Below are 27,996 nucleotides of genomic sequence, written 5' to 3'. Positions count from 1 at the left end.
CGGGTGCTGACAACCCACGCTACGCCGCTGGCCCAATAAGATCAAGATGTGGATGGACACAATTGGTGTCACCTGATATTAGTGCTTTCCCAGGGGCAGATGGGACTTGTCAACTTGGGAAGGGAGCCCATCTTGGAGAAGGAAAGCACTGATCCTAGACCTCAAGATGCCATGTGGGATACCTTTGGAAGAAGAAAAGGCTAAGGAATAAACCCTGCACAAATCCAGAGTGGAGCCCCTAAAACGGTTGGATGTACAGTATGCCTCTTTCCGGCAACTCCTGCAGTCAAGCTGGTGCAAAACATATTGCTCTACTTTCCTGTGGAACACATCAGTGAGGCTGAAAGGGGAGGCTCTTGTCATCTGGGCAGCCCAGGACCTCCATACATACTGCCGAGGCCTGTGCTACAGGGAGGTCATTTTGGTGCTGCTAACACAGTGGTTTGAATTCACCCCTGGAGGTGCACTTCATTGTCTCTCAAAACAGATGGATGCCAATCAACAAGCAAAGGTGGTTAGCACAGCCAGCAGAGCTACAGATAATAACACTCAAGTATGTGGCCTGCAAGGGATAATTTAGGCCTTATAGTCACATTCCGTCAAGCTGCGTAACTGGCCTAATCCCCCATTAGGCTTTTTGGCCTTGTTTTGCTAGAAGTTTGACATAACTTGTGTTCTGTTTGGCTGCAAGTAGATAACTGTGCTCTGATTGTTTTTGGCTAGTTGGCACAGTTTTTCTATCTACCACTGCCTCAACGGGTAGTTAAGAGAGACGGCTAAAGGTAAAGGTAAAGGGACCCCTGACCATTAGGTCCAGTCTTGACCGACTCTGGGGTTGCGGCGCTCATCTCGCTTTATTGGCTGAGGGAGCCGGCATACAGCTTCCAGGTCATGTGGCCAGCATGACTAAGCCGCTTCTGGCGAACCAGAGCAGAGCGTGGAAACACTGTTTACCTTCCCGCCAGAGCGGTACCTATTTATCTACTTGCACTTTGACGTGCTTTCGAACTGCTAGGTTGGCAGGAGCAGGGACTGAGCAATGGGGGCTCACCCCGTTGTGGGGATTCAAACCGCCGACCTTCTGATCAGCAAGTCCTAGGCTCTGTGGTTTAACCCACAGTGCCACCCGCGTCCCTGTCTCGAAGGGTAGTTAAGAGAGAAGGCTAGGCCACTGTAAAAATTGCATTCCTTATTTCCGATTGTTTTATAGCCTGTTCTGCTATCATGCCTCCAAAAAGGGCTTGGAATGCCTCAAAACTGACTGCTCTTCTCCCAATAGGGGGACATACTACAGTGAAACAATTGCCTAGTGAGGGTTCCCACTGGAGTATGTCATGTATTTTCCTTCTGGCTCTGCTGCATTGTGGTCTGCAATCAATATTCCAATGTGAAGTTGAGGACTTCAGTCTTAGGGGAGACAACTTGCTCAATAACATGTCACAAAACGGAATGAAACACTCCTGATATTATATCCATGTGGGCATAAACCCAACCGCTGTTAAGCGCATTTAATCACTGTTGATTTCAATCGCACTTATGCCTGAATGGCTGTGGGATGGATTATAGCTGCATGATTAATAATACAGTAACAAGATATTCATAGTGAAAACAACTTATTCTCTCATATCATTTCCATCCCACCCTCCAAGTCTGCAGTTTTTCCTTCAGTAATATGGGTCACTTAGGTTTAGCAGGAGCGAAAGGGAAGAACTGCACCTTGGATTTCAATCTTCTTACCTTGGATGAGTAGATCGCTGCTGGGTTTTGGCTAGATGCCAACAAGGAGACACTGATCTGTTCTGGAATGTCACAAACAGCAGGGATCTTATACTGATCTGGGCCCCGTGTGTAGAGGACCCCCTCTGGGGAATATTTGAGTTCCTCTGTTGTGTAAAGTCCAAGGCCCTGGACAAATGCACCTTCAATCTGCCAAGAGGAAGTATAGCTTATAGTGAGATTTCCATATACTTTGTTGTGTTAAATTAATACGAGCTTTCGTTACATTGTCTGAAAGCAATGCTAGCTTTAAAATTATAATTATTTATTATTAAAATTGAACAAATGAACCATAAAAGCAAGCATAAAAATCTAACATCTGAAAGACAACTAGACACCTTACCATTAATATTGTAATTAGACTTTCAGAATTCTATGAATAATGCTGGCCTTTCACAAATATTTCAATTCTTTGCTCTCTTTCTCTTAAATTTCACCATCTAACAAAGCTGAAATGGGTGGGGCATAAAGAAGGCTGATCGCCAAAGAATTGATGCTTTTGAATTATGGTGCTGGAGGAGACTCGAGATTCCCATGGACTGCAAGAAGATCAAACCTCTCCATTCTGAAGGAAATCAGCCCTGAGTGCTCACTGGAAGGACAGATCCTGAAGCTGAGGCTCCAATACTTTGGCCACCTCATGAGAAGAGAAGACTCCCTGGAAAAGACCCTGATGTTGGGAAAGATGGAGGGCACAAGGAGAAGGGGACGACAGAGGATGAGATGGTTGGATAGTGTTCTCGAAGCTACCAGCATGAGTTTGACTAAACTGCGGGAGGCAGTGGAAGACAGAAGTGCCTCGCGTGCTCTGGTCCATGGGGTCACGAAGAGTTGGACACGACTAAACGACTAAACAACACATTTTAATTACCCATTTCTATCATAAGAGTTGGAAGGAGGTCCAACCCCGTGCTCAGTGAATTTCTGTATTGTTGGGTTTTGTATCTGTCACTGAACAGGATCGCCTTCCAAATCATATGATTCTAACTGAAGTGAATTTAGTACCTCATAGCAAAATGAAGAAATTCTCAGGACTTACCTGACCTATATCCATTGCCGGATTGATGCTGCATCCAATGTCCATAACAATATCTGTTTTGACATTCTGTTAATGAAAAACAGGTTATAACTTTGTATTACATCTGAGGGACTGAAGCATGAGGAGATGAGCCAAATATTATGGATAGGATATCGAGAATTTGTACCCAGTGTGGTATGACCTATTTGTGGCTCATTTTGGGAAATAAGTCCCAATGAATTTAACAATACTTCATTTGTTATAAGTATGCTTAGGGCTGCAGTCCTTATCTTGTAATATTTTCCCCAGTCAATGATGCTACTTTCATTTTTAGAAGTAGGTAGAGTGGACAACACTTTAATGGAAAAGTAACAGTAGCCAGGAAAGCTGGTGCATTGTATTGGCTATGGCTAAGAGCTTTGGCTAAGAAACCAACAAATACCAGCTTTTGAATCCTCCCAATATACTGATTGAAAATGTATTGTAACTTTTTTTTTTTTTGAAACTGAAATCTGTCAATTTCAGTTTCTCTCATATTCTCTTCCGTTTGCCACATTTCAGTCTGTGAAAAGTCCTCAAAAATGTGTCAGCATTTCAGTGCACATATCTTCTAATATACCAATTTTTGCAAGCAATTTGCCCTTATATAATTGCGTTTTTGTATTCACTAAAAAAAAGAAAAAAAGAAAGAAAGAAAGAAAGAAAAGAAAGAAAATGTATTGTAACTTTTGAATAAATGTTTCTGGTTTTTTTAAAATACAATTTTCCTTCAACTATGAATGTACCAGTCAGCCTTTCAGCCTTAAAGCCAGATTCCCATATACCAAAAAGGAATAATGCTGCAGGAATCCTGCAAAAATTAGAGATACAATATATGCAAAGTGGACTACACTCGTTTATGTGCTATATAAATGCTATGTATTCTTTTTATCTTTCTGTGGCAATAAACACTATACCACTTCTATGGGAAAATTCATGTGCAAGTGGAATTCATAAATTGTAAAACTTAAATAAAAATCTGTCTGGTTCTGCACAAGACTGCCTGCTTTTGCCCAGTAGGCTTTGGAAGAAAACAGCTGGGAAAAGGGCAAAGTGGAGGCTGTTGGCTACCGCAACACAAGTGCCCAGATGAATTCACGTTCAAAGTTGCCATGCATGTGCCATAGCAGCAGCTCATGGATTACTGAAGTCACATGAGGAAGGAGGAGAGGTTAAACTCGATCCACACAAGAAACCACTATGTACCGTATTTTTTGCTCTATAAGACTCACTTTTTCCCTCCTAAAAAGTAAGGGGAAATGTGTGTGCGTCTTATGGAGCGAATGCAGGCTGCGCAGCTATCCCAGAAGCCAGAACAGCAAGAGGGATTGCTGCTTTCACTGCGCAGTGATCCCTCTTGCTGTTCTGGCTTCTGAGATTCAGAATATTTTTTTTCTTGTTTTCCTCCTCCAAAAACTAGGTGCGTCTTGTGGTCTGGTGCGTCTTATAGAGCAAAAAATACAGTAGCTGTGCTTTGTAGAAACCAGCAGGATTTATTGCTGTCCACTGCAAACAACTGTTTAGACTGAATACGACAAAGAAAACACAAGAGCCTTTCATTAGTTACACAGGAACTTGGCTGTGCTTTTTGCACTAGCTGTAAGTGACACCTGACAGTTTACCTTGTGGTCTCCAGTCAGACAGTCTATTTCAACCTCTGCACAGGCAGCTCCAAAAACAAAATATTCAAATGGGTGGCCTTCCCCTTTCTCCCAGTCCATGTTTGCTTCATAACCTCTGCAAGAAGCAACAAAGGATGTTGGGGAGTAAGGGATGCTTGCAGGCATGGGAACAACAATAAAAGAGACAAGGGGGGAAATAGCAATAAAGAGCCTCACAATCACAATGATGTGCTGGACCCTCAGTTGGTACAATGAGTCATGACAGTGGAGCTATGTGAGATTTGCTCTGATAATGCATCATGTTGTTTAAGAACATAGCAGCAGGCCTGCTGATCAGATCAAATGTTCATCTAATTCAGCATTCTGGAAGTGGCCAGGCCTCCAGGAAGCCCACCAACAGGAGATGTAGGTAAAAGCCCCCGACATTCTTCACCCCCAAAGCCAGTCAATATTATATATGGCTAATACCCATTAATAATAGATCTATGGATTTGACTTTTCCTCATTTAAAGCTGTATCATCTACTACTCATCATTGCCACATTATATTCTCCCTTGATGCAGTCAGAATGCAGCGCTGACTTAAGTTCTCTGATTCGGAAAGACTTTTCCTTTACAGAAACATAAAAAAACCCCTCCAGACTCACTGACAGCACTTTTAACCAAATGTACAAATTTCTGAATGCAACCAATAATTCCTTCCACTTGATCAGTGGGTTGGATCCAAAGTTACTGTGAGCAGAATGCAGATCATGAGAAAGCCCATGAGGTGGGGTGGGGAGGGGGAGAACAGGTGAGTTTTGCCTGAAAAGTTGCTCTGGAGAGTTGGGAGTGTCTCTGGAACCATTTGAGAAACAGCACAGGGCAGCCTTCCTCTTTCTCCAACTGGTTAAAAAAATGCATCTTTCTCCAGCAGGACGATCTGCTGGATCTTAGTGCCTTTCACTCACAGAAGAATCCTCTGGATCCTCCCTGAAATATTTAGTGCCATCAGTGTGCATGGTTCATTATAGAGTGCAAAACAGCAGGCCACAGTCGTGTATCTTTCACTCTGCTGCTAACATTCTCCTTCAGGACCTTCGTGTACAAGACTAGACATGACATGCCCTTTTCTCTGTATGCTTATGTCTAAGCAGTATATGCAACTACTAAAAGCATCAGCTCAAGTCATTCATGATCCCTGCAGTAGCTACCTTGTTATGCAAGTCATTACAGTAATTCTCTTTTGACAGTCACTTCTTGAAGTCATGAGTTAATATCTAGTACCTGAAGTAACCTATAGCTGACAGATTGATACTCTGCTCAAAAGCTTCTTTGGCCTGTAAAACAAGCAAGCATAGTAAGTTTATTCCTTCAAAAAGCAATCTTGTATAAAAAAAGATACCATGGCCATGCTAAAACCAAGACATTCCTATTAATATTTCCAGCTAGACGATCAACTCATGGGCAGGATTTGAGCTATGAGTAACAGAAGTAATCAGGCAATAATATTGTGGTTATGATTTAATAGATAGAATATAGGGGGCAGCAGAAGGGGAGAAAGAACTCCATGGAAAATGGGGTGGGAAATCAACAAAAAGAAAAGACAAAATTGTGTTTTGATTGTATATGTTAAAAATGTTGAAACTTAAAATATAATCGGAAAAAATTGTATTTCCAGTTGACTGAAATGGAATGTTGCACATATGAGAACTGTGGAAATGAGGCTTTCACTGAGGATGTAAGACTGCTGGTAGGAGCTCAGGTAGCTGAATACTCCTCCAAATAAAACAATCCCATCCATCCAGAAAACTAGTGTTTCAGGGAGAAGTTTGGCCTAGCCTTCTTCCTGACATGATAGTTGCAAGCAGTTGTTTTTTCTATGGAGAGGCGTCCCAGTACATGAGCTCTCACTAGCACCACACACAGGTTTATTAGCTTAGTTAAGAGTCAAATTGTACCTGATTCTTAGTAGCCGTATATTTTCCTCCAGCAAAAGAGAAGCACCTGGTGGTGGAAAAAGTTGCTTTCTACATAGCGGTGTGCACCATAAAGCTTCTGGAAATGCGTCTACAGTACCGTATTTTTCGCTCTATAGGACACACTTTTTCCCCTCCAAAAATTAAGGGGAAATGTGTGTGCGTCCTATGGAGCGAATGCAGGCTCCTTGGCTTCAGCGATAGCAACGCGAAGCCTCCGAAGCGCAGAGGGAGCACTCCCTCCGCGCTCCGGAGGCTATGCGTTGCTTTCGCTGAAGCCTGGAGAGCGAGAGGGGTCAGTGCACACTGACCCCTCTCGCTCTCCAGGCTTCAGGGATAGCCGCAGCACGAGTTTCCGCTGCACTCCAAAGGCTTCAGGTGGCTATCCCTGAAGCCTTTGGAGCGCAGTGGGAACTCGTGCTGCGCTCCGAAGGCTTCCGGTTCCTTTTGCTGAAGCCGGGAGAGTAAGACTCTCCCAGCTTCAGCAGAGAGGGAGAGCTGTGGGGCGCCCCTTCAGTGAAGCGGGAGGAGAAATGGAAGGGGCTCCGTTTCTCCTGCCGCTTCGCTGAAGGGGTGCTGAGCAGAGAGGAGGATAATTTTTTTTATTGTTCTGCCCCTCTAAAACAAGGTACGTCCTATGGTCAGGTGCGTCCTATAGAGCGAAAAATATGGCACTTCATTTCACCTCCTCACTGCTCTTAATTTAAATGTTAATTTGTCCACTCAAACCGTAGACTAATATCCCCCCTGGAATGTGTCCTTCAGCTGTGGTAACACCCTGTGCTTGCCTAGATGAAGTACGGAGAACTGTGCATGCAGAACGGTGGGAGGGGATGCAGAAATCTGTGACTTTTGTGCAGCTGCAATGTTGTTTCCTTTACAAAGGTAAGAGTCACATCAATTGCTGTGCACACCACTTCCCACAGGGGAAAGCAGTTCTTGGTGTGAAAAAGATTCCTCTCCTCTGCACTAAGTGCATTAATTTAAGGGACAGTGGAAAAGAAAACAAGCCCATTTATAAAAGTGTGAATAACAAATCTGAATGAAGAAACTTGCCAAAGGCAGGGGTAAAGTCCTGCATAAACACAAATTCTTCATATTCCATTTTCTTTCTTTAATCATGTTGCAGTAAGCTAGGCAAGTTAAAACAAGAGGTTATGCCTTGGCTCTAAAGTCATATAACATTTAATACAAGTCAAATGTCTGTTGTGGTGCTTCTTATTTAATTGCTGTAAGTCAATCAATCCCTTTGTTATGGTCAATAGCCAGTGGTCAAAATAGAAATGTCCAAATATATAAAATGACCCCCAACAAAACAAAGTAAAGACTGACAATACCAAAATTACTAGTAAATATATCATCCTATAGAATACCAGGAATAGAGAGCAAAATTACAAGTTGCTAAAGTTTTACATGCAGCAGCACTATAATTGGCCGTGCTGCAAGAAATTGATGCTTTCTGATCTGAAGGGAGTAAGAAAACATAAAATGTGCCCTGGGAATTTCCATATAAAAGGTAATCCATGGAAACCACAGAACTACTCTTACCCACTCTTTCCATGTGCCCTTAGGGTTCTGTCTAATGATGGGCTCAAGATGTTTCCGGAGGGTCTGGCAGGCATCCTGATGACATTGGGAGGAGCACAAAGAAGAAAAAATTCTATGTAAGACATTTGAAGGGTTCTGTTTTTGCCATACTTCTGCGTTGTTGCTCACACCACAGGAGTCATTAAACACTAGCCTATGGCATCGCCAAGAGGTTATTTCAACAAAAAATCAAGAGCCTTCACATTCAGTTCTGAGCAGCTTAAATTTTGCAACCCAGAAGGGGAAGGGCATCAGTTAAACCTCATTAAGGCTTCTTCTGTACTGCAACCAATTGGGCAAATTTGCACTAACCAGATGTTGCATGCTCTGCGCTGTAGCTCACCAGGTAAGGACCATAGCTCAGTGGCGGAGTATCTGCTTCGCATGCAGAACATCACAGGTTCAATCCCTGGCATTGCCAGGTAAGCCTGATAAAGAGCCTTGCCTGAAAAACTGGAGAACCACTCCCGGTCAGTGTAGACAAAACTAAGTTAAATGGGCCAAATGTCTTACTTGGTATATGGCAGTTTCCTATGCTGTTCCTGTGATTCGTACATTCCCACCTAGCTGTCTGAAAGCCATTGCAGGATAGAGCATGAGACTCTTAACCTCAGGGTCATGGGTTCGACCCCCACATTGGGTGAAAGATTATTGCATTGCAGTGGGTTGGACTAGATGACCCTCATGATCCCTTCCAACTTTACAATTCTATGAATCTATGAAACTCCCAGCACTTTCCATCTCAGCATGTATCTTCTCTGCAAAACACAATGTTGCTCAAGGTATGGGGAATAAGAGAAAGTAGGACTCAGCTCCTGAAGGAGCGTCTCCACCCCCATTGTTCAGCCCGGACACTGAGGTCCAGCGCCGAGGGCCTTCTGCTGGGTCCCTTGCTGCGAGAAGTGAGGTTACAGAGAACCAGGCAGAGGGCCTTCTCGGTAGTGGCGCCTGCCCTGTGGAATGCCCTCCCAGCAGATATCAAGGCAATAAGCAACTATCTTACTTTTAAAAGACATCTGAAGGCAACCCTGTTTAGGGAAGTTTTTAATGTTTAATGCAGTACTGTGTTTTTAATATTCGGTTGGGAGCCACCCAGAGTGGCTGTGGAAACCTGTTGGGTTGAAATCACGACAGACGAGTGGTAGGTGTCATATGAGAGGCGTCTGCCGGGGCAAGCCCCGGGAACTCTCTTTTATTGAATATTACAAACATTGCCACAGGTGTGCTTGTGGCTGATTGGTTGATACAAACACAAAGCATCTTGTTGCTGATTGGTTAACATAGGTACAAGGCGGGAATAACATATGTCCATTTATCATTGATAGATCAAAGGATGAGAAATGGAGCTAGAACTAGACAGGCATGAATCCTCCTAATTAAATTATAACTAAAGATTAATATAACATGACTAAAACAATTACTAATGATTGATCATAACATGAAAGAGTATAATAATGAAGTTCCGTAGATGTGGTCAGCTATGCATTAAGAACAGACCATATTGTTTTGTTCATGAACTTGAAATGAACTGAAGAATGAGAGAATGTCTGGGTTTGTTTGACTTGGTGTGTTCGGAACAGTATGTGCAGAAGCAGAAGCGAGACTTCCCAGAATGCAAGAGAAAAGAAACAATAGTTCTAAAAGCAAGACTTTCCCACAATGCCACAGTTATGTGCAGTAAGAGAACTGCAGAAAGAAAACTTCCCTTCAGAAACCCAGTCAGATTGGCGGGGTATATATAAATTATTATTATTATTATTATTATAGTTTATACGTTTATACGTTATAAGGTTGCAATCCTAAAACACAATCAGGCACCTGTGTTCAAGAAGTCAGTGGTGCTTTCTTCTGAGCGTTTCTGTGCACTTAGTATGAAAGTCTTTCAAAAAAAATCAATACATTTCATCATCATCTACCAGAAGTAAGCTCCTATGAATATCTTTCAAGAAGCTGGAACCTTGGAATTTTGCACTAACTAGAAGATTAATATCTTATTTTACCTTCACTGCCATTCCATTGACATCCGTTCCCATTGATCCAACTGAAGCACATGCATTCGGGACTGTCTGCGTACTTGTTTCACAGAAGTGAATATTTGACATTGGCATCTTTAATTCTCGGCTTGCAACCTAGAATGAGAAAGGAATACGTACAATATTCTGTTTTAAGTACAGCAACCTAGACCAGGCTTCCTCGACTTTGGCCCACCAAATGTTTTAGGCCTACAACTCCTTTGATCCCTAGCTACCAGGACCAGTGGTCAGGTATGATGGGAATTGTAGTCTCGAAACATCTGGAGGGCCGAGGTTGAGGAAGCCTGGCCTAGACCTTTACACATACACACAAAAGGGTTACACCTCACAGTTCTGCTTGTTACACCTCACAGTTCTGCTTCACTTTCAGCAGCTGAATTCTGTATGGAACTATACTCCCATGGGTCATGGAGGGGGTATAGCTGGAGAAATCAGATTAAGGTTTAGCTCCTCCACAATGTCTACTGTATATAGACCATACAAAGAAGCCAGAGCCTATTTTATCGTGTACATGTATCAGGAACTGATAACTATTTAATCTGCTTGCATATTAACTAGAGTAACGCTGAAGGTAGGTGAAAAGATGTCAGGACGGGTTGGTTTTTTTGCTCCTCTTTTAATGCTGCAGACAGTTAAGGGAGTGTTCACCAACTTTCACATCTTGGCACCATCTTCTCTGACTAACCTTATTGCCCCAATGCAGATTAATGTTGAAGCAGAATTAAATTATGGCTAAAAGCATGAAAGTAATGCGGACCAGAAACAGCCAGGTTTGTCCATCTTTTCTTCAAGCATAACTAGCTCATTGTTCCCAATGTGGTTTCCCAACTACAAATAAAAGGCAGTATTGCGTGGCCAGGCGGAGACCCCCCCCCGACCCCAGGCGCCCCCCGGGTGGAATAATGACTCATGATGTGTTATGGGATTAAAATTGGCCACAACTTTATTAAACTTTCAGGTGTAGGGAGACCTTGGCTTAGGCATTGGGCATTTAGAATCACAGAATCATAGAGTTGGAAGAGACCACAAGGGCCATCGAGTCCAACCCCCTGCCAAGCAGGAAACACCATCAGAGCACTCCTGACATATGGTTGTCAAGCCTCTGCTTAAAGACCTCCAAAAAAGGAGACTCCACCACACTCCACCATCCCTCCCAGTTGCCAGCCGGGGATCTGGGGAACATCAGGGATGTCCAAACAGTGTGGGGATTGGGCTGGCTCTGGAGAATGTATGTTTAAGCAGAGAGCCCACCCCCCATTTCGCTGCAAAGCAGGGGAGAGCACTGACAACCTATCAGCGTACGGCCAGTGACTCCCCCAAAAACAACCCCTTTAATGGGGAACCCTGGGATCACCGCCACAGGGGGGGCATGGGTCACCGCTTCACGCCCCCCCCCAATTTAGGGAAGATAGACTAAAGGATTCCGCCCAAGGCCTGAAACTGCCAAAGTTGTGACACTTTGCTATGGGGAAGGCAAAACCTGCCAATGCAGGGAAATTCCTTCCTGATCCTTCAACAGCAACCATCAATGACCGTAGCAGCGCCCGCATACCTGTAAAGAAGATGTTAACCTGCAAAATGAAGGCATAAACTGAGGGAGGGCAGGGGACTGAGGACTCCCAGGTAAGTTCCACCCTCTATTGTGTGTGCAGGGCGGTCCCAACCCTACCTGGTCGACTCCCCTGGCAACACCTCCCCAGCTGGGATTGGTTTACTGTCTGAGGTGGGGCGGGAACCTCCAGGTATCCAGCTCGGGGAGGTGAAACCAGGCCGAATTGCCGGAATCGTGTGGGATCAGGGGGCTGCACGCGGCCACGCAAAAAGTGCCCCCCATTTGAAGTGGGGAGCAGTCATTATTAGCCACAGCTAGAGGCAGTAATGCTTCCAGTTCCTGGAAACCACAGGGGGTTGAGTCCTCAATTAAAACTGGGGTTTGTAATTACCCTTATCTTGAGATCAGACCACTATATTTCATCTGGCATAACTTCACTGAAACTACAGTGGTGCCTCGCAAGACGAAAAGAATCCGTTCTGGGAGTCTCTTCGTCTTGCGGTTTTTTTCGTCTTGCGAAGCAAGCCCATTAGCGGTTTAGCGGATTAGCGCTATTAGCTGCTTAGCGGGCTTAGCGGATCAGCTGATAAGCGGCTTAGTGGCTTAACGGATCAGCTGTTAAGCAGCTTAGCGGATCAGCTGATAAGCGGCTTAGTGGCTTAACGGATCAGCTGTTAAGCGGCTTAGCGATCAGCTGTTAAGCGGCTTAGCGGCTTAGCAGATCAGCTGATAAGCGGCTTAGCGGCTTGGGAAAAAGGGGGGGGGAGGAAAAAAACCCCGCAGGAACTCGCAAGACATTTTCGTCTTGCGAAGCAAGCCCATAGGAAATTCGTTTTGCGAAGCACCTCCAAAACGGAAAACCCTTTCGTCTAGCGGGTTTTCCGTCTTGCGAGGCATTCGTCTTGCGGGGCACCACTGTAATAAATACATGCCAGGAAGTAACATGGATTGCTGCCATCTTTTTAAAGCAGGAAATTAAAGATGTCAATCAGCAGAAAATCTCATGAGAGCAATTTGTTATTCACACACATAAGCAAGAGATAAGCAATTCCTAGTACCTGGATCATTTTGGTGTGGAGCCCTTGCCCCATTTCTACACCACCGTAAGTCAGAAGCACGGACCCATCGGTATACAAATGAACCAGAGCAGCGGCCTGCATAAAATAAGAACACACAGTTTGGCTCTGCACTCTGCATGAAATGAGCAGAAATGTTTTCAGTTGGGCTGTCTTTATCAATCTAAAAGTGAAGAGTTATATATATTTTAAAGAGACGCTCTGCAGTGAAAGGTTAGGATTGCTGCTACAATCTGCTGCACTAGTGTTAGCCCTATTATTAGGTCAGGGATTGGCAACCTCGGGCCAAGGAGCCAAATGCAAGCCTCCAGGACTTGCCCTGACTCTTCCCAAGCCACTCCCACTCTCCAAACACAAGTCCCTAGTCGTCCATGTTTCACACCCTCCACGAGTGCTTCTCCCTTGATGTAATATGCACTTGAATACTGATAAGAAGAGTTTGGATTTGGATTGATACCTCCCCGCTTTATCACTACCTTAAGTAGTCTCAAAGCGGCTAACAATCTCCTTTCCCTTCCTCTCCCACAACAAACACTCTGTGAGGTGAGTGAGGCTGAGAGACTTCAGAGAAGTGTGACTAGCCCAAGGTCACCCAGCAGCTGCAGGTGGAGGAGCAGGGAATCAAACCCGGTTCACCAGATTACGAGTCCACTGCTCTTAACCACTACACCACGCTGGCTGTTGCTCGTTTGGAAGATAGAAAAGGGTGTGTAGAAACTAGCCAATGGTCCAAAGATGAAATTCACACTTGTTGCTCTGTCAGCTTCTGCCTTTGGCCCTCTTCACCCGTGAAGGTTGACAGAAGGGCTAAAAATTATTTCCCCATCCTTGCATTAAGCAGAGGAAAACAGCTGCCCCAGGCAAGCAGATGCTGGGGTGGTAGGGAGAAGTGGTACAGAGATACACGCAGCCTGGCCTGCACCCCTAAGCCAGTCTGCTGTCCTCACGTGTGGTGGTGGGCATTGCCTGCTCAGAAGTGCTGAAGTGACCTTCCACTGCCAAATTTCTGTATGTGGAATTGGAAATGCACTGTCCTCGTGGACAGCAAAATGTCTCAGGGCAGTCTTGAGCACGGTGTTGCTGTTCTGCTGGTGGTACACAGTGCTAGTAAAACTGCCATGTTGATGGTTCACCAGCAGTGCAAGGATGATGATGATGATGATGATGATGATGATGATGATAGGAAAGTCAAGGTTGCAGTGGGGGAAGAATGGTGCTTAGTGGGAATTCCATGCCTGCTTGGGGGTCAGTCGTAACTTGAGAATACACCACTGAAAGCTGCAAAGGAGACGGCATGAATAAAAACCATTCCCATGTATTGCCCTCCTACAGTCAAAGCGCAGTAAAGGATTACAACTGATGCTGCTGCCAACCATGGCACACCTATCAGGAGCATGTCTGCCCTTGTAAGGGAAGGTAGCTCAGATTTCAAGTTGTGTGGCAAGGGGCATGCAAGTGGGAACTGCAGTGAAAGGGAGCACTTTTCAAAAACGAAACAGAAAACAGCCAATAATAATAATAAAATTAAAAACAAGAAAGGCAGGTGACCAATGCTTGTCTTCTTGTACAGTGTCCAGAGAAACTGACCTGACCTAGGGAGCGTAAGCCAAATCCAACAGGGAACGTCATGGGAATAATGGCAATCCCCTTTTTCTTCCAGTAATTTTCCTTATTGAATTTATTCACAGCTTCTTTCCTGGTGTGATACATAGACTTCTCCATGCATTCGTCCCAGCATCTGAGGAGGTTCTCTGGCTTGAGCTCTTGTTTATAAGCTGTCTGTCCGGTTTCTTTGTACATATTTATTTCTCTAATCTGGAAGACAAGTATCTCAACAAACTGCAATATGGTGCCACATTCATAACGAGCTTTGGGAGTTAAGATGCATTTACCCAAAGCCAAACCTTATATAGATTTTTCTCAGCCTAGAGGTAGAATTGGGCCTATTTATATTTTACACACACATCCACATTTGAACTATTACCAGATCATAAAGTATTATTAATGCTAGCATCAATACAAGCAAGTAACAATAATATTCAGGACACCTCAACAACAGGATTCAGTCACACAAGGGTACTTAATTATATGACCAGGATCAATATATTTGAGAAAGCAAACTTTTCAAAGTGGGTTTCATCTAGGTCTTATTAATACAGAAACCAAACAAGCCCGTTTCTTATGCTACATTACAGCTGAAAGGGTCCCAAAAGTGGGGAGCAGGGAGTTGATAGCCTGCCCACCACTAGAAAGCAAGAGGGCAATTAAACTATTCATGGTACTGAAACCAATGTTAGATGCCAAGTTCTTATCTCCTACTGACGCAGCTACATTTCTCTCAGCCTAACACTCCTTTCTGATAGGCTTTCTGAAAGTTCAGTCTCGCAAAAGTCCTGTGAAAAGTATCTTGCAGTCCCTGGTTTATCTGAAATCTTCAAAAGTTAACACTTTCTCCTCAAAAAGATTTCCTCTGTGTACTCGGGTCTCTTCTTTCTGGGAGTGCATAAGCTACTTACACCCAGCCTTCACTCTCACACCTCTTCCCAGAATGCCCTTTGCAACCAGGTGCACTTTTTCATTCACTCTTAAAATTTCAGAACCATAGGCATGCAGTTTCTCTTTCTCCCCGCCCCCAATCTACCTCCTCTGGTAATAATCCACATCTGGCTGCAACGCGCGTTATCCAGGCTTCTGTAATGAGTCCTCCTTGTGGGAAGCCGAAGCCACGGAAAGCAGTGTTGGGTGGCATGTTTGTCTTGCAAGCGCGGGCATGAGCTCGGATATTGGGAATCTTGTAAGAATTATTCAGTTTCAGCAGCATTATCTCCGAAACCTTCATTAGGGGAACATTAACAGCTGAGCATGAGAATAACAACAATATGAGAGAACACTGGGCCGTTCGCAACATAGGATGACCTTCTTCTAATACTGGCATTAACCACTCCCACTCCCCTCTCCAGGAACTCCTGAAGCTGTTGCCTCCATTATTGTTTTGGCAAGGAGAACACTGAAAAGCTGGGATGGTTAGTGCTGTGCTGCTACTAGGTCTCTTGCTGAAACAAGTTGAGCAGAGGTTAAAAGGACTGAATACAACGCACAGAAATGAAAATGGGATCAAACAGGCAAGAAAGAAGCTAAGGTTCAGATTCCATGTGCCACAATCAACTGAAGCAAATCAAAGCTAATGCCTATTGCTAAATGGAGCCAACGTGTTGCTCCCCAGAGGTTGTTTGGTTGCAACACCCACCATCTCCGAGTGTTTACCACAAGGCTGGGGCCAATGGGAGTTGTAGCCCAACAGAATGTGGAGGGCACCGTGTTGGCTTCCCCTGGCCTATTAACACTAGCCTCTTTTCACAAATGGGGGGTAGGGAGAGAACCGGACCGCACCAGCCATGCCCCAATGATGGCACACGTCTCGGGCCATGCCCCTCCACATGCCTTCAGGTGTATGCATGCTGGAGCTTCTGTTATGAAGATCAGGTAGTGTGTGGCTGTAGCTAATGTGTATTCTGGAAAATGCACATTGCCAAAATATCCCAAGTCTGTCTGCACTCAGTTATTTATGGTGAATGCCATACCATACATTTATTTATATTAAAAAGCCGTTGGGCAAGTTGAACATTTTCACTGGTTTGTATGTGTGTGTATATTTGTTTTGGATTTAATTGTTGACCTTTCTTGTTTTATCTAACCTGATTTCATTGTTGAAACATTGTAAACTGAACTCCTGCAACTGGACGGGTGATAATGTACTGTAACATATAGTAACTAGGGGAACAGCGGCTTTTTAAAAATCACCCTACATAAGTAAATCAACTAATCAATCTTTATTATGGTCCAGAGACCCAACAAATCGTTACAAAGCAATGCACAATTCAGACAGCCTACCTCAAGGTTAAACAAGCATTTTGTTCAGACTTAAAGATAGGGATCATTGGTTCTTGCAACCACTGATAAAAACTTTGCCACTGATAATGTTCTAGCGTTGGTCCGGTCTTCCAATAGGAACCTGACATAGTGAGCCTCTGATTTTCCTGGGAAAGGTACCAGCAAGGGTAATATCAGTAACTAGGGGAACAGCGGCTTTTTAAAAATCACCCTACATAAGTAAATTGCATTCATCCTCATAAGAGCTGCCCTTTCCCCCACTGTTCTCATAGGAAGGTGGTGTTTTGTTCATTTTCCTATTGTACAACATGAAAAATCATTCCGGTTAAAACATACTCACCAGAACAGAATCATCAGTGGTGCAGCCTCCATTCAAGTACAAATTGATATCCAAAGCCATGATTCTGCCATCACTCATGAAGCCAACCTAAATTGGATCAATGAAAGGACAGGCTACTTTGAGCTTAATGCCCGGTACTCTCCACTTATCTATTATTTAAATGGTACTGCAGCAAAATATAGTATTTGCAGGGGGTGTTCAGGGTTTTTGAGTGGGGCTTGCTGTTCTTTTTTCGTATCTTTATTTTAGACCTTGTGATTTACTTTTGTTGTTTTGTAGTTATGTATTTTTTCATGTTGTAAGTCACCTTGAGCATGGATTGAACTGTGGAAAGGCGGCATACAAATAAAATTATGTATGTACAAACAACCATTCAGTTAAAAGGATAGCTTTCCCTGCAATAAACACAGAAGATGAGGCCAAATCTTTCCCTATTTTCACTGCAATGTTGACCACAGGCAGATCCAGTCATTTCATTATAATTACAGTGCTACCTTGGGTTAAGTACTTAATTCGTTCCGGAGGTCCGTTCTTAACCTGAAACTGTTCTTAACCTGAAGCACCACTTTAGCTAATGGGGCCTCCTGCTGCTGCCACGCCGCCAGAGCACGATTTCTGTTCCCATCCTGAAGCAAAGTTCTTAACCCAAGGTACTATTTCTGGGTTAGCGGAGTCTGTAACCTGAAGCGTATGTAACCTGAAGCGTATGTAACCCGAGGTACCACTGTATATCCTTTTGTAAGTTGCTTTGAGAGGTGAGAAGAGGAATATGATGTTTTAAAATAGGGCAATATTTAAAGCATTTACATAGCACTTCATAAGGTTCAGGGTGCTTCAAATACATTGAATGCATTTGGATGATAAGAATGAGATATGAAACAGCCTTTTGCCAACCCTTCATTGTTGTTGTTGTTGTTGTTTAGTTGTTTAGTCGTGTCCGACTCTTCGTGACCCCATGGACCAGAGCACGCCAGACACTTCTGTCTTTCACTGCCTCCTGCAGTTTGGTCAAACTCATGCTGGTAGCTTCGAGAACACTATCCAACCATCTCATCCTCTGTCGTCCCCTTCTCCTTGTGTCCTCCATCTTTCCCAACATCAGGGTCTTTTCCAGGGAGTCTTCTCTTCTCATGAGGTGGCCAAAGTATTGGAGCCTCAGCTTCACGATCTGTCCTTCCAGTGAGCAATCAGGGCTGATTTCCTTCAGAATGGAAACCCTTCATAGAAGCCACCAAATAAACCTAGACGTCTTAGTTATCTTCTTTGCAAACACTCTTTGAATACTCCTCATCATACCATTTCAAAAACTGAGACACAATGGCTTGCTGGGAGCTCCTGAATGTGTGAGCTGAATGTAGCAGCAGCAGAGTCAATCTCTGCCATGTTTGGATACTTCACACATCTCCAATGTGACTATGCTTGTACATGTGCAGTCCCTTCTCCAGGCAACTGACAAGCATGCCTTTGCAGTTTCTTGCCTGCATGGGAGAGATGCTATTTGCAGAAGAATGTTGCAAATGTGTGAGGGAACACATGTGGATAGATACCTTTCCCATAACTGCGTTCCTTGAGTGCAACGAAGAATGCCAACAAAGTTTGAAGAGGACTGAAGGACCTCTAGTAATGTGAGCCTGTGACTTTCTACTTTCACAACTCAGCCTCTGAGGTACCATGCTACATGTGTGGCATTCACAATTGATGCAAGTGCATTGTTCTATGTACACATTTATTTGCAAGATGAGAAGCAGGAAAAAATTCTGACACACAGGTTAATTCTGCTGCTTACTTTATATTTGCCGATGGTTGGGTGACGGCCTCCGGTGATTAACATGTCAGTGCTTCTGTCTAGAACACAGCGAACTGCATGGCCTGTCCTGAAAACAAAAAAATAGCTAAGTAGAGAGTGCCAAAGAGGGCTGCCCCAACCTACTAGGCAATTCAAACTACTGCCTCGGGCGGCAAAACTCAATGAGTGCCACTGCAATACTTATGTAATCATCAAACAGATTTCAGGTTTCTGTAGAATGTGGGAGATATCAGAGGAAAGATGCAAGGAAAAGGAGAGAGCTCTTTAAGTTCAAAACAAGCTGTTCACACCAGTGGTGGCTGTGAATGGAAACTGAAGCAGGGAGAGAGAGAGACAGCACTTTTTGCACAGATGTGAAAGTGTAATTTGTGATCTTTGAGAAACATGTTTTATTTTCTAAGTTTGCAAAAAAAAAAAAGTATTTTATGTAACCAAGCCTAAAACGCCCCTTTGATGCCTACTTTTATGATAATGTAGCTTAACATTTTCTTAGGAGCCCTGCACATCATATGGCAGACAGACACATGTGATCAATGTTTATTCATCTAGAATAACCAAACCCCTGCTCCATGTTCATAATAACTGCTACCACATAAACTACTACCATATACTTGAACTATAGGCAATGGATCAAACGGGAAGGGAGCTATACTATCACCAAACTAGTTGTGATGTTAAACATGTTGGGCAGAGCCATACCATATACAGTGGTACCTTGGGTTATGAACTTAATTTGTTCCAGAGGTCCGTTCTTAACCTGAAACTGTTCCTAACCTGAGGTACCACTTTAGCTAATGGGGCCGCCTGCTGCCGCCACGCCACCTCGCGATTTCTGTTCTCATCCTGAAGCAAAGTTCTTAACCTGAGGTACTATTTCTGGGTTAGCGGAGTCCGTAACCTGAAGCGTCTGTAACCCGAGGTACCACTGTATTTAAAGAACGTTCAACACACATTTAAAGCACTTGTTTTTCACCAAAGAACCCTGGGAAATGAAGTTTCCCCATCACAGAGCTACAACTCTCAGGGCCCTTAGCAAACTACATCTCCCAGGATTCTTTTGGGGGGGGGGAGAGCCAAGCGCTTTAAATGGGCACTTTATGTGCTTTTAATGTATGGTGTGGATCTGCCTGCTGCCATCTGTAGGTCCCTTTTCTTTTTGATAGCATCCATTGTGTGTGGAGGTGATTTGGCTTAACCCCTTTCCCTATGGATTTTTCCACCACCAGCCTAGCTAATATTTACAGATTTGCACCTCCGGGGAAGAAATAGCAGCTTCACTCCCTGCCAGCTGCTATTTAAAAGGGTGTGGGGACCCCACGACAGACAGTGTGTCTAACATTCCATCTAGTTTCGCTCTAAGAAAACCATGTTTTTATAGCCTAGAGTGTTCAAGTGCTTAACTTTTTAGACTGCTAAGTGTTGTGCTTTTAAGCTACTGTGCTCCTTTGAGGTTGTATTCACTGGAGTCTGTTGCTGTTTTAATTGTGCTGTTCTTTTTAATTTGGCAACGTTCCTATCATATTGTATGACACTGCATTTTTTTAAAAATTGTAAACTGCCCCAGGAACTCTATAGTGCTTCTGGTGTGGAATATAAATGCAGCAAATAAATGCTTCAGTAATTCTTTGGATGCTTGTCTTTCCAACTTTGAGCATGTTTCAGCATTTTATTCACATGCTACCATCTAAGGAAATAGTTCCAGTACTGATCCCGCCCATACCAAGCGCACACGCACAGAGAATAGCTATTATCATGGCTGAAATCCAGAGGAGACAAAACCTTTAAATTAAATGAGCTGAAGAAGTATGTTATTTTTTTAATAAAATGAAAAACTTAATCAGGGAGCAAGCCCCAGTCCCTTAATGTGGCTTCCTTCTCAGTAAACATGAACAGGCTTGCAATGTGAAATCCCAACATTAACTATCATTTATGGTGATGGGAATGGTAGCCCAAAACCTCTGGAAGGCGTCACACTGGCTACCCCTGGCCTATGTAGTTAGCAGCTACAGCAAAAAGTATAAATCCCTTTATTTAAAAAAAGAATAAGGCCAATTGATCTCACCTTGGTAACACGGCTATATTTTATGAGGTACAAAAAAAGTAATCACAACAAAACCTCTTAACATACACAGTTTTTTGAAATTTAGTTTTATCCTTAGATGAGGATGTCCAGCACCAGTGAAATATATCTCTTGCCACTAAAATCTGAAATGGTGGCTTTGTATCCAAAACACAGCCTTTCTTCGAGATAGGAACCACTTGCACAACAACCCATTGCATTGGGCTACAGTAGACATCCTGTCTTTTTCTATTTCAATGAGTCACGATGCTACTGTCTCAACAGCGGCTCTGTTGGTCTCAGCACAGTATGGCAAACCATATATACCTTCTCTACATTTGCCAAGAGTTTTATGACAATTCCTTCCTGGCATTTAAATCCATCCAATACTACTTTAAGTATCAAAATAGATACGTTCAATTTCTAAAAGCTTGTTGACTGTGTTCCAATTAGCATCTGAAAATGGGATGGATGTTTCACCCGCCTTATTCATTATTTAATTTCCCATCCCCTCCAATTCCACTGCTTTGACAGACAACTTCATGAGCTATCGTATATATACACACACATACACACTTACTTCTTAGCTGCCACAGCAACAACACATGCCAGAAGACTTGTTTTCAACAGTTTTCCACCAAAAGCCCCTCCGATTCGTTTCACATGACACATGATCCTATTGCTTGAGGTGCCTAAACAGGAGGCCACCATTTCCTGCACAAAACCAAGTATTTTATTATGCCGGTACAATCAGAGGTGTCTCAAATTCGGGATAACACATAGGTTAAAAAAGTAAAAGGAAAAAAAACCCCTTTCTAAATACTGGACCAACAGAAATACTTCAGAGACTGGTTGTTGTTTTTCTCCTAAATCTTCTCCAAAAGTGGTTGAACATTAGCAGAATCAGGTAAGGCACCAGCTTTGCTATAAATGCAAATTCAATCAAATTGCAAATTTGTTGGGTCTCTGGACCGTAATAAAGATTGATTGATTGAAAAAGCACACATGACTTCCGGGTTAGCACCATCGGCAATGGCGGAGTTCCTCTGACCGAGAGGAACCCGCTCCGTGAAAATCGGGTCTTGCCGCCGCAGCGAAGGCGGAGACCCTTTAAAAATCCCAGGCGGAGGAAGCCTGGGAACGTGGGATTCGGCTGACACCAAGAGTGCCTCCCCTACTCGCGGGGAAACCCTTTTTCGGGGTCCCGAAGCGAAGGGGGGTGAGTGGCGCGGTGTTTTGAATCGACCGCTATTTTTACAGAGTGAAGCTGCACAGCCGTTGCCGGAGAGCGCTGACTTTTTCCTGTGAACAATTGGATTTTAAACAACTACTTGTGAGTAGAATGGAAAATTGGATTATAAAACTGTATAATTTGGCACCGAAGCGGGAAGGTCTAAACAGGAAGTCCGCCTTTCTGCTTTTGTAAATAGTTTGAAGCAAAGACATCGCAAGCTAAACTCTAGAAAGTTATTTGTAAAGGACTAAACTTCCATCGGTCCAAACTACTAAATCCCCCCTGGAAGCAGGAGAAGAGGGGGGAAATTTTGAACTGTTTAAGCCTGCAGGAGAGAGCGTAAAAAAAAGATAATTTTCTACTGTCTTGAACCCGGAAGCGGGCTGCCAAAAGATAGACGTATTGGGAAGGTTCATTGACCAAAAACAAAAGGTGTGCTGACAGATAGTTAAGAAAGAGAAACGTTTTGACTCCAATGTTTCTCTTTGTACTTAAAAAGAACAAAACAGTTGAAAAAAGAAGGTAATTTTGTTGCCGGATATGCTTCTAAAAAGACGGATACAATTGGAAATTGTATCCCCTAGAGGGAGCCTTTGAAATTGCTGCTGGAGTGGACCTGGGAAACTAGCCAGCATTAGAGATTAAGGATCGTGAGAAATATATTTTTTGACCTTGGACAAGAATGTCGACACAGGAAGCTTTAGTGTCTGCCTTGTGCAGGACAAGTGCTTTGCTGGAGCAGCTACATGCAAAGATGGATTTGATGTTTATTGCAACTGACAACTTTGGACAAGCAGTGAATACTTATACGGAAATCCGTCAGGAATCGACCCAGGAATTTGCACTGACAGGGCAAGTTGAGGAGAAGACAAAGAAGGAGGTTGTTGTCGAACCTCAAGTAATATATGTTGAGAGAGCTGTGGCCTTGCAGGATTATAAGCTGTTGTTTCTGATGCCTGAGCCTGGAGTGAGTGATGTTTGGAGAGATGGAGTCCCAGCTGGATTGGAGATGGGAAGTGGGTTTCCAACGCAGGGATGTCCAGACCTATGGGATTTGGTCCTGGGCCAGGGAGAAACTGGAGCTGTGGGAACCATTAACCTTGGAGGGACATTGAAGCACGCTATGAAACTTCCTTTGGATTTTAATGCTGATTATGGAGAATGGGTGGATCTGTCGAGAAGGGTTAAAGACATTGTTAAGTTGGAGTCTCTCAGAGATCTACTCCTCAGTGTTAAAGGAAAGAAACGGAAAATAAGATCAACAGATGACAAAGTAAAGGGCAAGTACAAATTTGAAGAAGATCCACAGAAGGGACATGGAGAAGAGTTAAGAGCCTCGGATATAAGATCGCCAGGTTGATGGACTAGAGGGAATGAACAGAAAGGACTGACAGAACCCGAGACCGGGAAGAAGAGACGGTGGATGAAGATTGGAAGAAAGTTATAAATTTTATTTAAAGAAACGTTGTAAAGTTATTGAGCTTTAGGAAAATGTTGGAATGAAATTATTCGGCTTTAGTAGAAATGTTATAAGGAGATAAGTTTAAATAAGTCCTAAATTTTTAGGGTTTTTTAAGTGAAAAATTTAAGGGTAAATTGTGTTAAGACGAATTATAGAACAAAATTTGAGAAAGAGGGAAAGGATTTGCTGAAACAGTTAATTGAATTAGAATACAAAAAAGGGAGGTGTGAGGAAGTCGAGGAAATAAGTAAATGAAAGATAAAGATATGAAAACATCGGATCTTTTTTTTCTCTTTTTTTCGTTTCTTTTTAAAATGTTTTTGTCTTTAAATGTTTTTTGCTTTTGCTTTTTTTATTGAGCTGCTGTACTGTTTAGTTATTGTATCTTGTTTTTGTTTCCCCCCTCTATTTTTTTCTTTATATTTGAAGTATTGTAATTTCTTTAATTGTTGTTCTTTTTATTTATTTCTTGGAATTGTTAAACTTTAATAAATATTATTATTTAAAAAAATAAAAATAAAGATTGATTGATAAATGCAAATTAATCATAGCTGAAGGCTTATGTAAGTCTATTGTTTCCTACCTGCGGAAAGCAATTTACCGTATTTTTCATCCCATAGGACGCTCCGTCCCATAGGACGCACCTAGCTTTTTTGGCGGGAAATAAAGGGAAAAAATGTTCCCTTTATTTCCCCCCCAAAACCAGGTCGGGGAACAGCGGTATGGCGGCGCTGCGCCTCCCAGCTGTCCCCCGAGCTTGTGGGGCTGGCCGATGTCTGCCCGGCGCGCAGGGCGCTCTGCTTCAGGGCAGCCTGCACGCCGGACGGCAGGCTGCTATCCGCAGCGTGGGGAGCCCCGCGGGAGTTCCTGCAGGGCTCCCCACGCTGCGGATGTCTGCCTGGTGCTTCAGAGCGGCTTGCGCGCCGGGCGACAGGCTGCTATCCGCAGCGTGGGGAGCCCCGCGGGAGTTTCTGCAGGGCTCCCCACGCTGCGGATGTCTGCCCGGCGCGAGGGGTGCCCTGAAGCAGAGCGCCCGCGCGCCGGGCGGCAGATGTAAGAAAGAGCCCATTCTGGAGCTCCTCTCCAGGGTAGCATCCTGATTTCCAGGTAGCAGCAAAATATCAGTGGGAGCCCATAAGAGAGGAAGTGATATGCTGAGCCCAATAAATGTAGGGCTTTAAGACACAGAGAACGTGGCTGTCACTTGTGCAACATGTTATGAGATAGCTCTCTTAACCTGTACAAACGCTGGATGCTGGGTGGACACAAACAAGTTCATTTCTTTATCCTCTCCTGTTGGAACAGCAAGAATGCTCTGAGTCTCCATATAAAAGTGCTCCTGTCCGCCAACATGGATCTCGCCTGTTTCAAAAAGAGAACATCTTAAATCAGTACATCCAAAAGTGTGCAGCCTGGCTTTCTTGAGACTGGGAAGAAAGTGGATGAAAAACCACACTGCATTGTGCATAACTGTAGACAAATGTTCATTTTTGCAATCTTAGAAATGCCAAGCCTCAAACCGCCTAGTATAATAAAGGGCACCAGTAAGAAAGGATGCAGATGTTGCACTTCTCTATGGCAGAAATTATGAGGCACAACTAATCAGGTGGGCCTTTAAAAGTCTGCCTGTATGCAGAAGTTACAAATTATTGCCTGTGTGAGAATTAGGGTTAAGCACCTGCATTCTGACAAGGTATATATTCAAACTGAACAAACAGCTGTTTCTGACATTGTATGGTGCATTAACTACAGTGGTACCTCGGGTTAAGTACTTAATTCGTTTCAGAGGTCTGTACTTAACCTGAAACTGTTCTTAACCTGAAGCACCACTTTAGCTAATGGGGCCTCCTGCTGCCGCCGGAGCCTGATTTCTGTTCTTATCCTGAAGCAAAGTTCTTAACCTGAAGCACTATTTCTGGCTTAGTGGAGTGTGTAACCTGAAGCGTATGTAACCTGAAGCATATGTAACCCGAGGTACCACTGTATATTCGCAAGTTTGGGAGGCATGGATTTGTATTGTGTTCAGTCCAAGGGCACTGACGAGTGGGGTGTAAATCAGGTACAAGGAGCCTTTAGATTTCCAGGTGTTGCTTAACTTCCAGCTCCCATCATCATTGGCAGTACTTGCTGTGGCTGATGGAAGTCTCAGTTCAGCAACATCTGGAGGGCCAAATGTTCCCCACACCTGCTGCAAATGGTGGGGTGTCTGTTCTGTGGCTTTCATGGTAAGGTTTTGAATCAGCAGGCTGCGATTTACCTTCAAGCACATGGTCGACGACTTTAAATGCTTCATCCACATTTCCTCGTTCCAGTTTTCTCTGTGGTTCAAAGAACGAATTGTGCTCTGTTGCCTCCTGCAGCAACAGAAGAGACATACACCTAAGCTCAGCACCCTACCTGTTTATTTTGAACAAACTGCCAGCACCCCTTGAGGGAAAGCCATGATATTTAAACTTTTATGCATTGTGAATATTTAATATAGACATGCCCAAAAACACAATTTACAGGGCAGGCTGTGGAGCAGCAAAATCAGAAGCAACAACGAGTATTGTGACACCTGAAAGATTAACCAAGTCAATTATGGCATAAGCTTTTGTTTACTAGAGTCTGCTCCATAAAATGCAACAAAGCTTAGGGCACAATAAGCTTATACCATCATAAGATGTCTTGGTTTTTAAAGTGCCACAGGACTCTTTGGTTCTTCTGTTATAACAGACTGACTGCCAATATGGAAATTAGTAAAATCCGAATATCTGGTTGTAAGCCTACTTAGCCCTACAATGGGACTAGATTATTTTAAATCAATGTAATTTGATTTAACTGGGTTGTGGACTGAATCAGACACCTGGAATTTTAATAGAAGTAACTAGTAGTACAAATAAATAGCTTTTATGACAGCAGCAGTTAAGAAAAGGCTGTTCTTTACCTCAATGGTCAGGATCACAGGTTCTTGAAGTTCATACTGTATTTTCACTTTTGCAGCTGCTTGTTTAGCATGAACATCTGAATCTGCTACCACTGCACAGACAATCTGACCCACACAAGTCACCTGAAAACCAGAGAAAACCAGTGTCTTAACTTTTGGACACACATATTCCACAGAAAGCTGATGAAACTGCAATAAGCCCACAATTTACACACATTTAACTAGTGTGCATTCAGCTTTACGCATGTAGTAATTTTAAAAATAAAAAGGGGGCATAATTCTGGGGGAAATGACTTTGGCGATCCCACCTGCCATTGAACCCAGGTGGAATCCACACACACATAAAAACCATTCTGAAAATGCTATTTAAAAAAGCGTTTTTAAAAATATATTGATTTTTCCATAAGGCTCACCATCGCCATCTAGTGTCACATTGTATATTGCACTTAATAGTTTTATTTGCAGCTGTATAGCTGAGTCCCCAGTGTGTTAGACTATACAGTGGTACCTTGGGTTAAGTACTTAATTCGTTCCGGAGGTCCGTTCTTAACCTGAAACTGTTCTTAACCTGAAGCACCACTTTAGCTAATGGGGCCTCCTGCTGCCGCCGCGCCGCCAGAGCACGATTTCTGTTCTCATCCTGAAGCAAAGTTCTTAACCTGAAGCACTATTTCTGGGTTAGCGGAGTCTGTAACTAGAAGCGTATATAACCTGAAGCGTATGTAACTCGAGGTACCACTGTACATGATTTTGGTTTTAGTCGTTATCCCCAGAATGTAACCCCTGCATAAATCATAGAATCATAGAGTTGGAAGAGACCACAAGGGCCATCGAGTCCAACCCCCTGCCAAGCAGGAAACACCAATAGTGGGCTTACTCTACATACATATACAAAGTTATCTCTTTTTTATATAAAAAAGTGTGTATCCTAAACCTCAGCACAAATATTTAAGTTGGTTCAATATTGGCTCCACACTGGGGCACAGCTAACTTGTATAATTAACGTAGCAAGTCAGTGGTTTGCTGGTTGCACACTGGTGCACAAACCAAACTGTGGGATCTGCATAATTTCAGGAGCTAGTTGAAAGCTGCACTTTTCCCAATTGTCCCACACTTTCCTTTCATTAGCCAGGCATGAACTGAGACACAGTGTGAAAAAGTACTCTGTGAATGCAGCCCAGTCAAGAAACTGTCACACACTGTCCCTGGAAGGGGAATATTATAGAGATAAAAAGTGAGACAAATCAGTGAACACTTAAATAATAATGCAATAGAAACAAATACTCAAACAAAAAACAAAGTATATATACAATGGAGAAAGAGTCAATTCTTATTTAGATTAACAAAATTAAAATAAATAGTTAAATAACTATGAACTGTTGATGATTAAACGTGGCATACCTTTTCTCTGGCAAACACAATATCTGGGACATCGTAGTTGTAGAACTCATTCGTTGCTGGGACATCCTGAACAGAAACGATATCAACTACCCCTGACATCTTGAGAGCTTCTGAAGGATCAATTGATCTGCAAGAAGCAGTGCAAGCAAGTTAACTAACAATAAGAGCAGAAACAGTTATTCACAGGTTGCTGGGACAAGGGCGGTGAGAAAAGGA

General features: G+C 43.3%; 1 protein-coding gene across 1 annotated transcript in view; it reads right to left on the bottom strand.

Annotated features, from left to right (window-relative positions):
- The window catches only part of LOC308482492 (aldehyde oxidase-like), a 59,729-nt gene that overhangs the window by 4,857 nt on the left and 26,876 nt on the right, over positions 1–27,996 (bottom strand). The window contains exons 18-33 of the mRNA XM_081015600.1: positions 27,781–27,907; positions 26,380–26,502; positions 25,711–25,807; positions 24,691–24,815; positions 21,338–21,471; positions 18,678–18,765; positions 16,892–16,978; positions 15,302–15,493; positions 14,248–14,475; positions 12,643–12,738; positions 10,000–10,128; positions 7,961–8,035; positions 5,721–5,773; positions 4,456–4,570; positions 2,816–2,881; positions 1,738–1,926 (exon numbers count right to left, since the gene is read on the bottom strand). Of these exons, the coding sequence (XP_080871726.1) occupies positions 1,738–1,926; positions 2,816–2,881; positions 4,456–4,570; positions 5,721–5,773; positions 7,961–8,035; positions 10,000–10,128; positions 12,643–12,738; positions 14,248–14,475; positions 15,302–15,493; positions 16,892–16,978; positions 18,678–18,765; positions 21,338–21,471; positions 24,691–24,815; positions 25,711–25,807; positions 26,380–26,502; positions 27,781–27,907 (1,924 nt within the window). The remainder of the gene's footprint in view (positions 1–1,737; positions 1,927–2,815; positions 2,882–4,455; positions 4,571–5,720; positions 5,774–7,960; positions 8,036–9,999; positions 10,129–12,642; positions 12,739–14,247; positions 14,476–15,301; positions 15,494–16,891; positions 16,979–18,677; positions 18,766–21,337; positions 21,472–24,690; positions 24,816–25,710; positions 25,808–26,379; positions 26,503–27,780; positions 27,908–27,996) is intronic.

The sequence above is a fragment of the Podarcis pityusensis genome (assembly GCF_964106645.2).
Source record: "Podarcis pityusensis genome assembly, chromosome: 1".
NCBI classification, from domain to species: domain Eukaryota; kingdom Metazoa; phylum Chordata; class Lepidosauria; order Squamata; family Lacertidae; genus Podarcis; species Podarcis pityusensis.
Note: the sequence above shows the minus strand (reverse complement) of the source record. Positions and strands in the feature narration are given on the sequence as shown.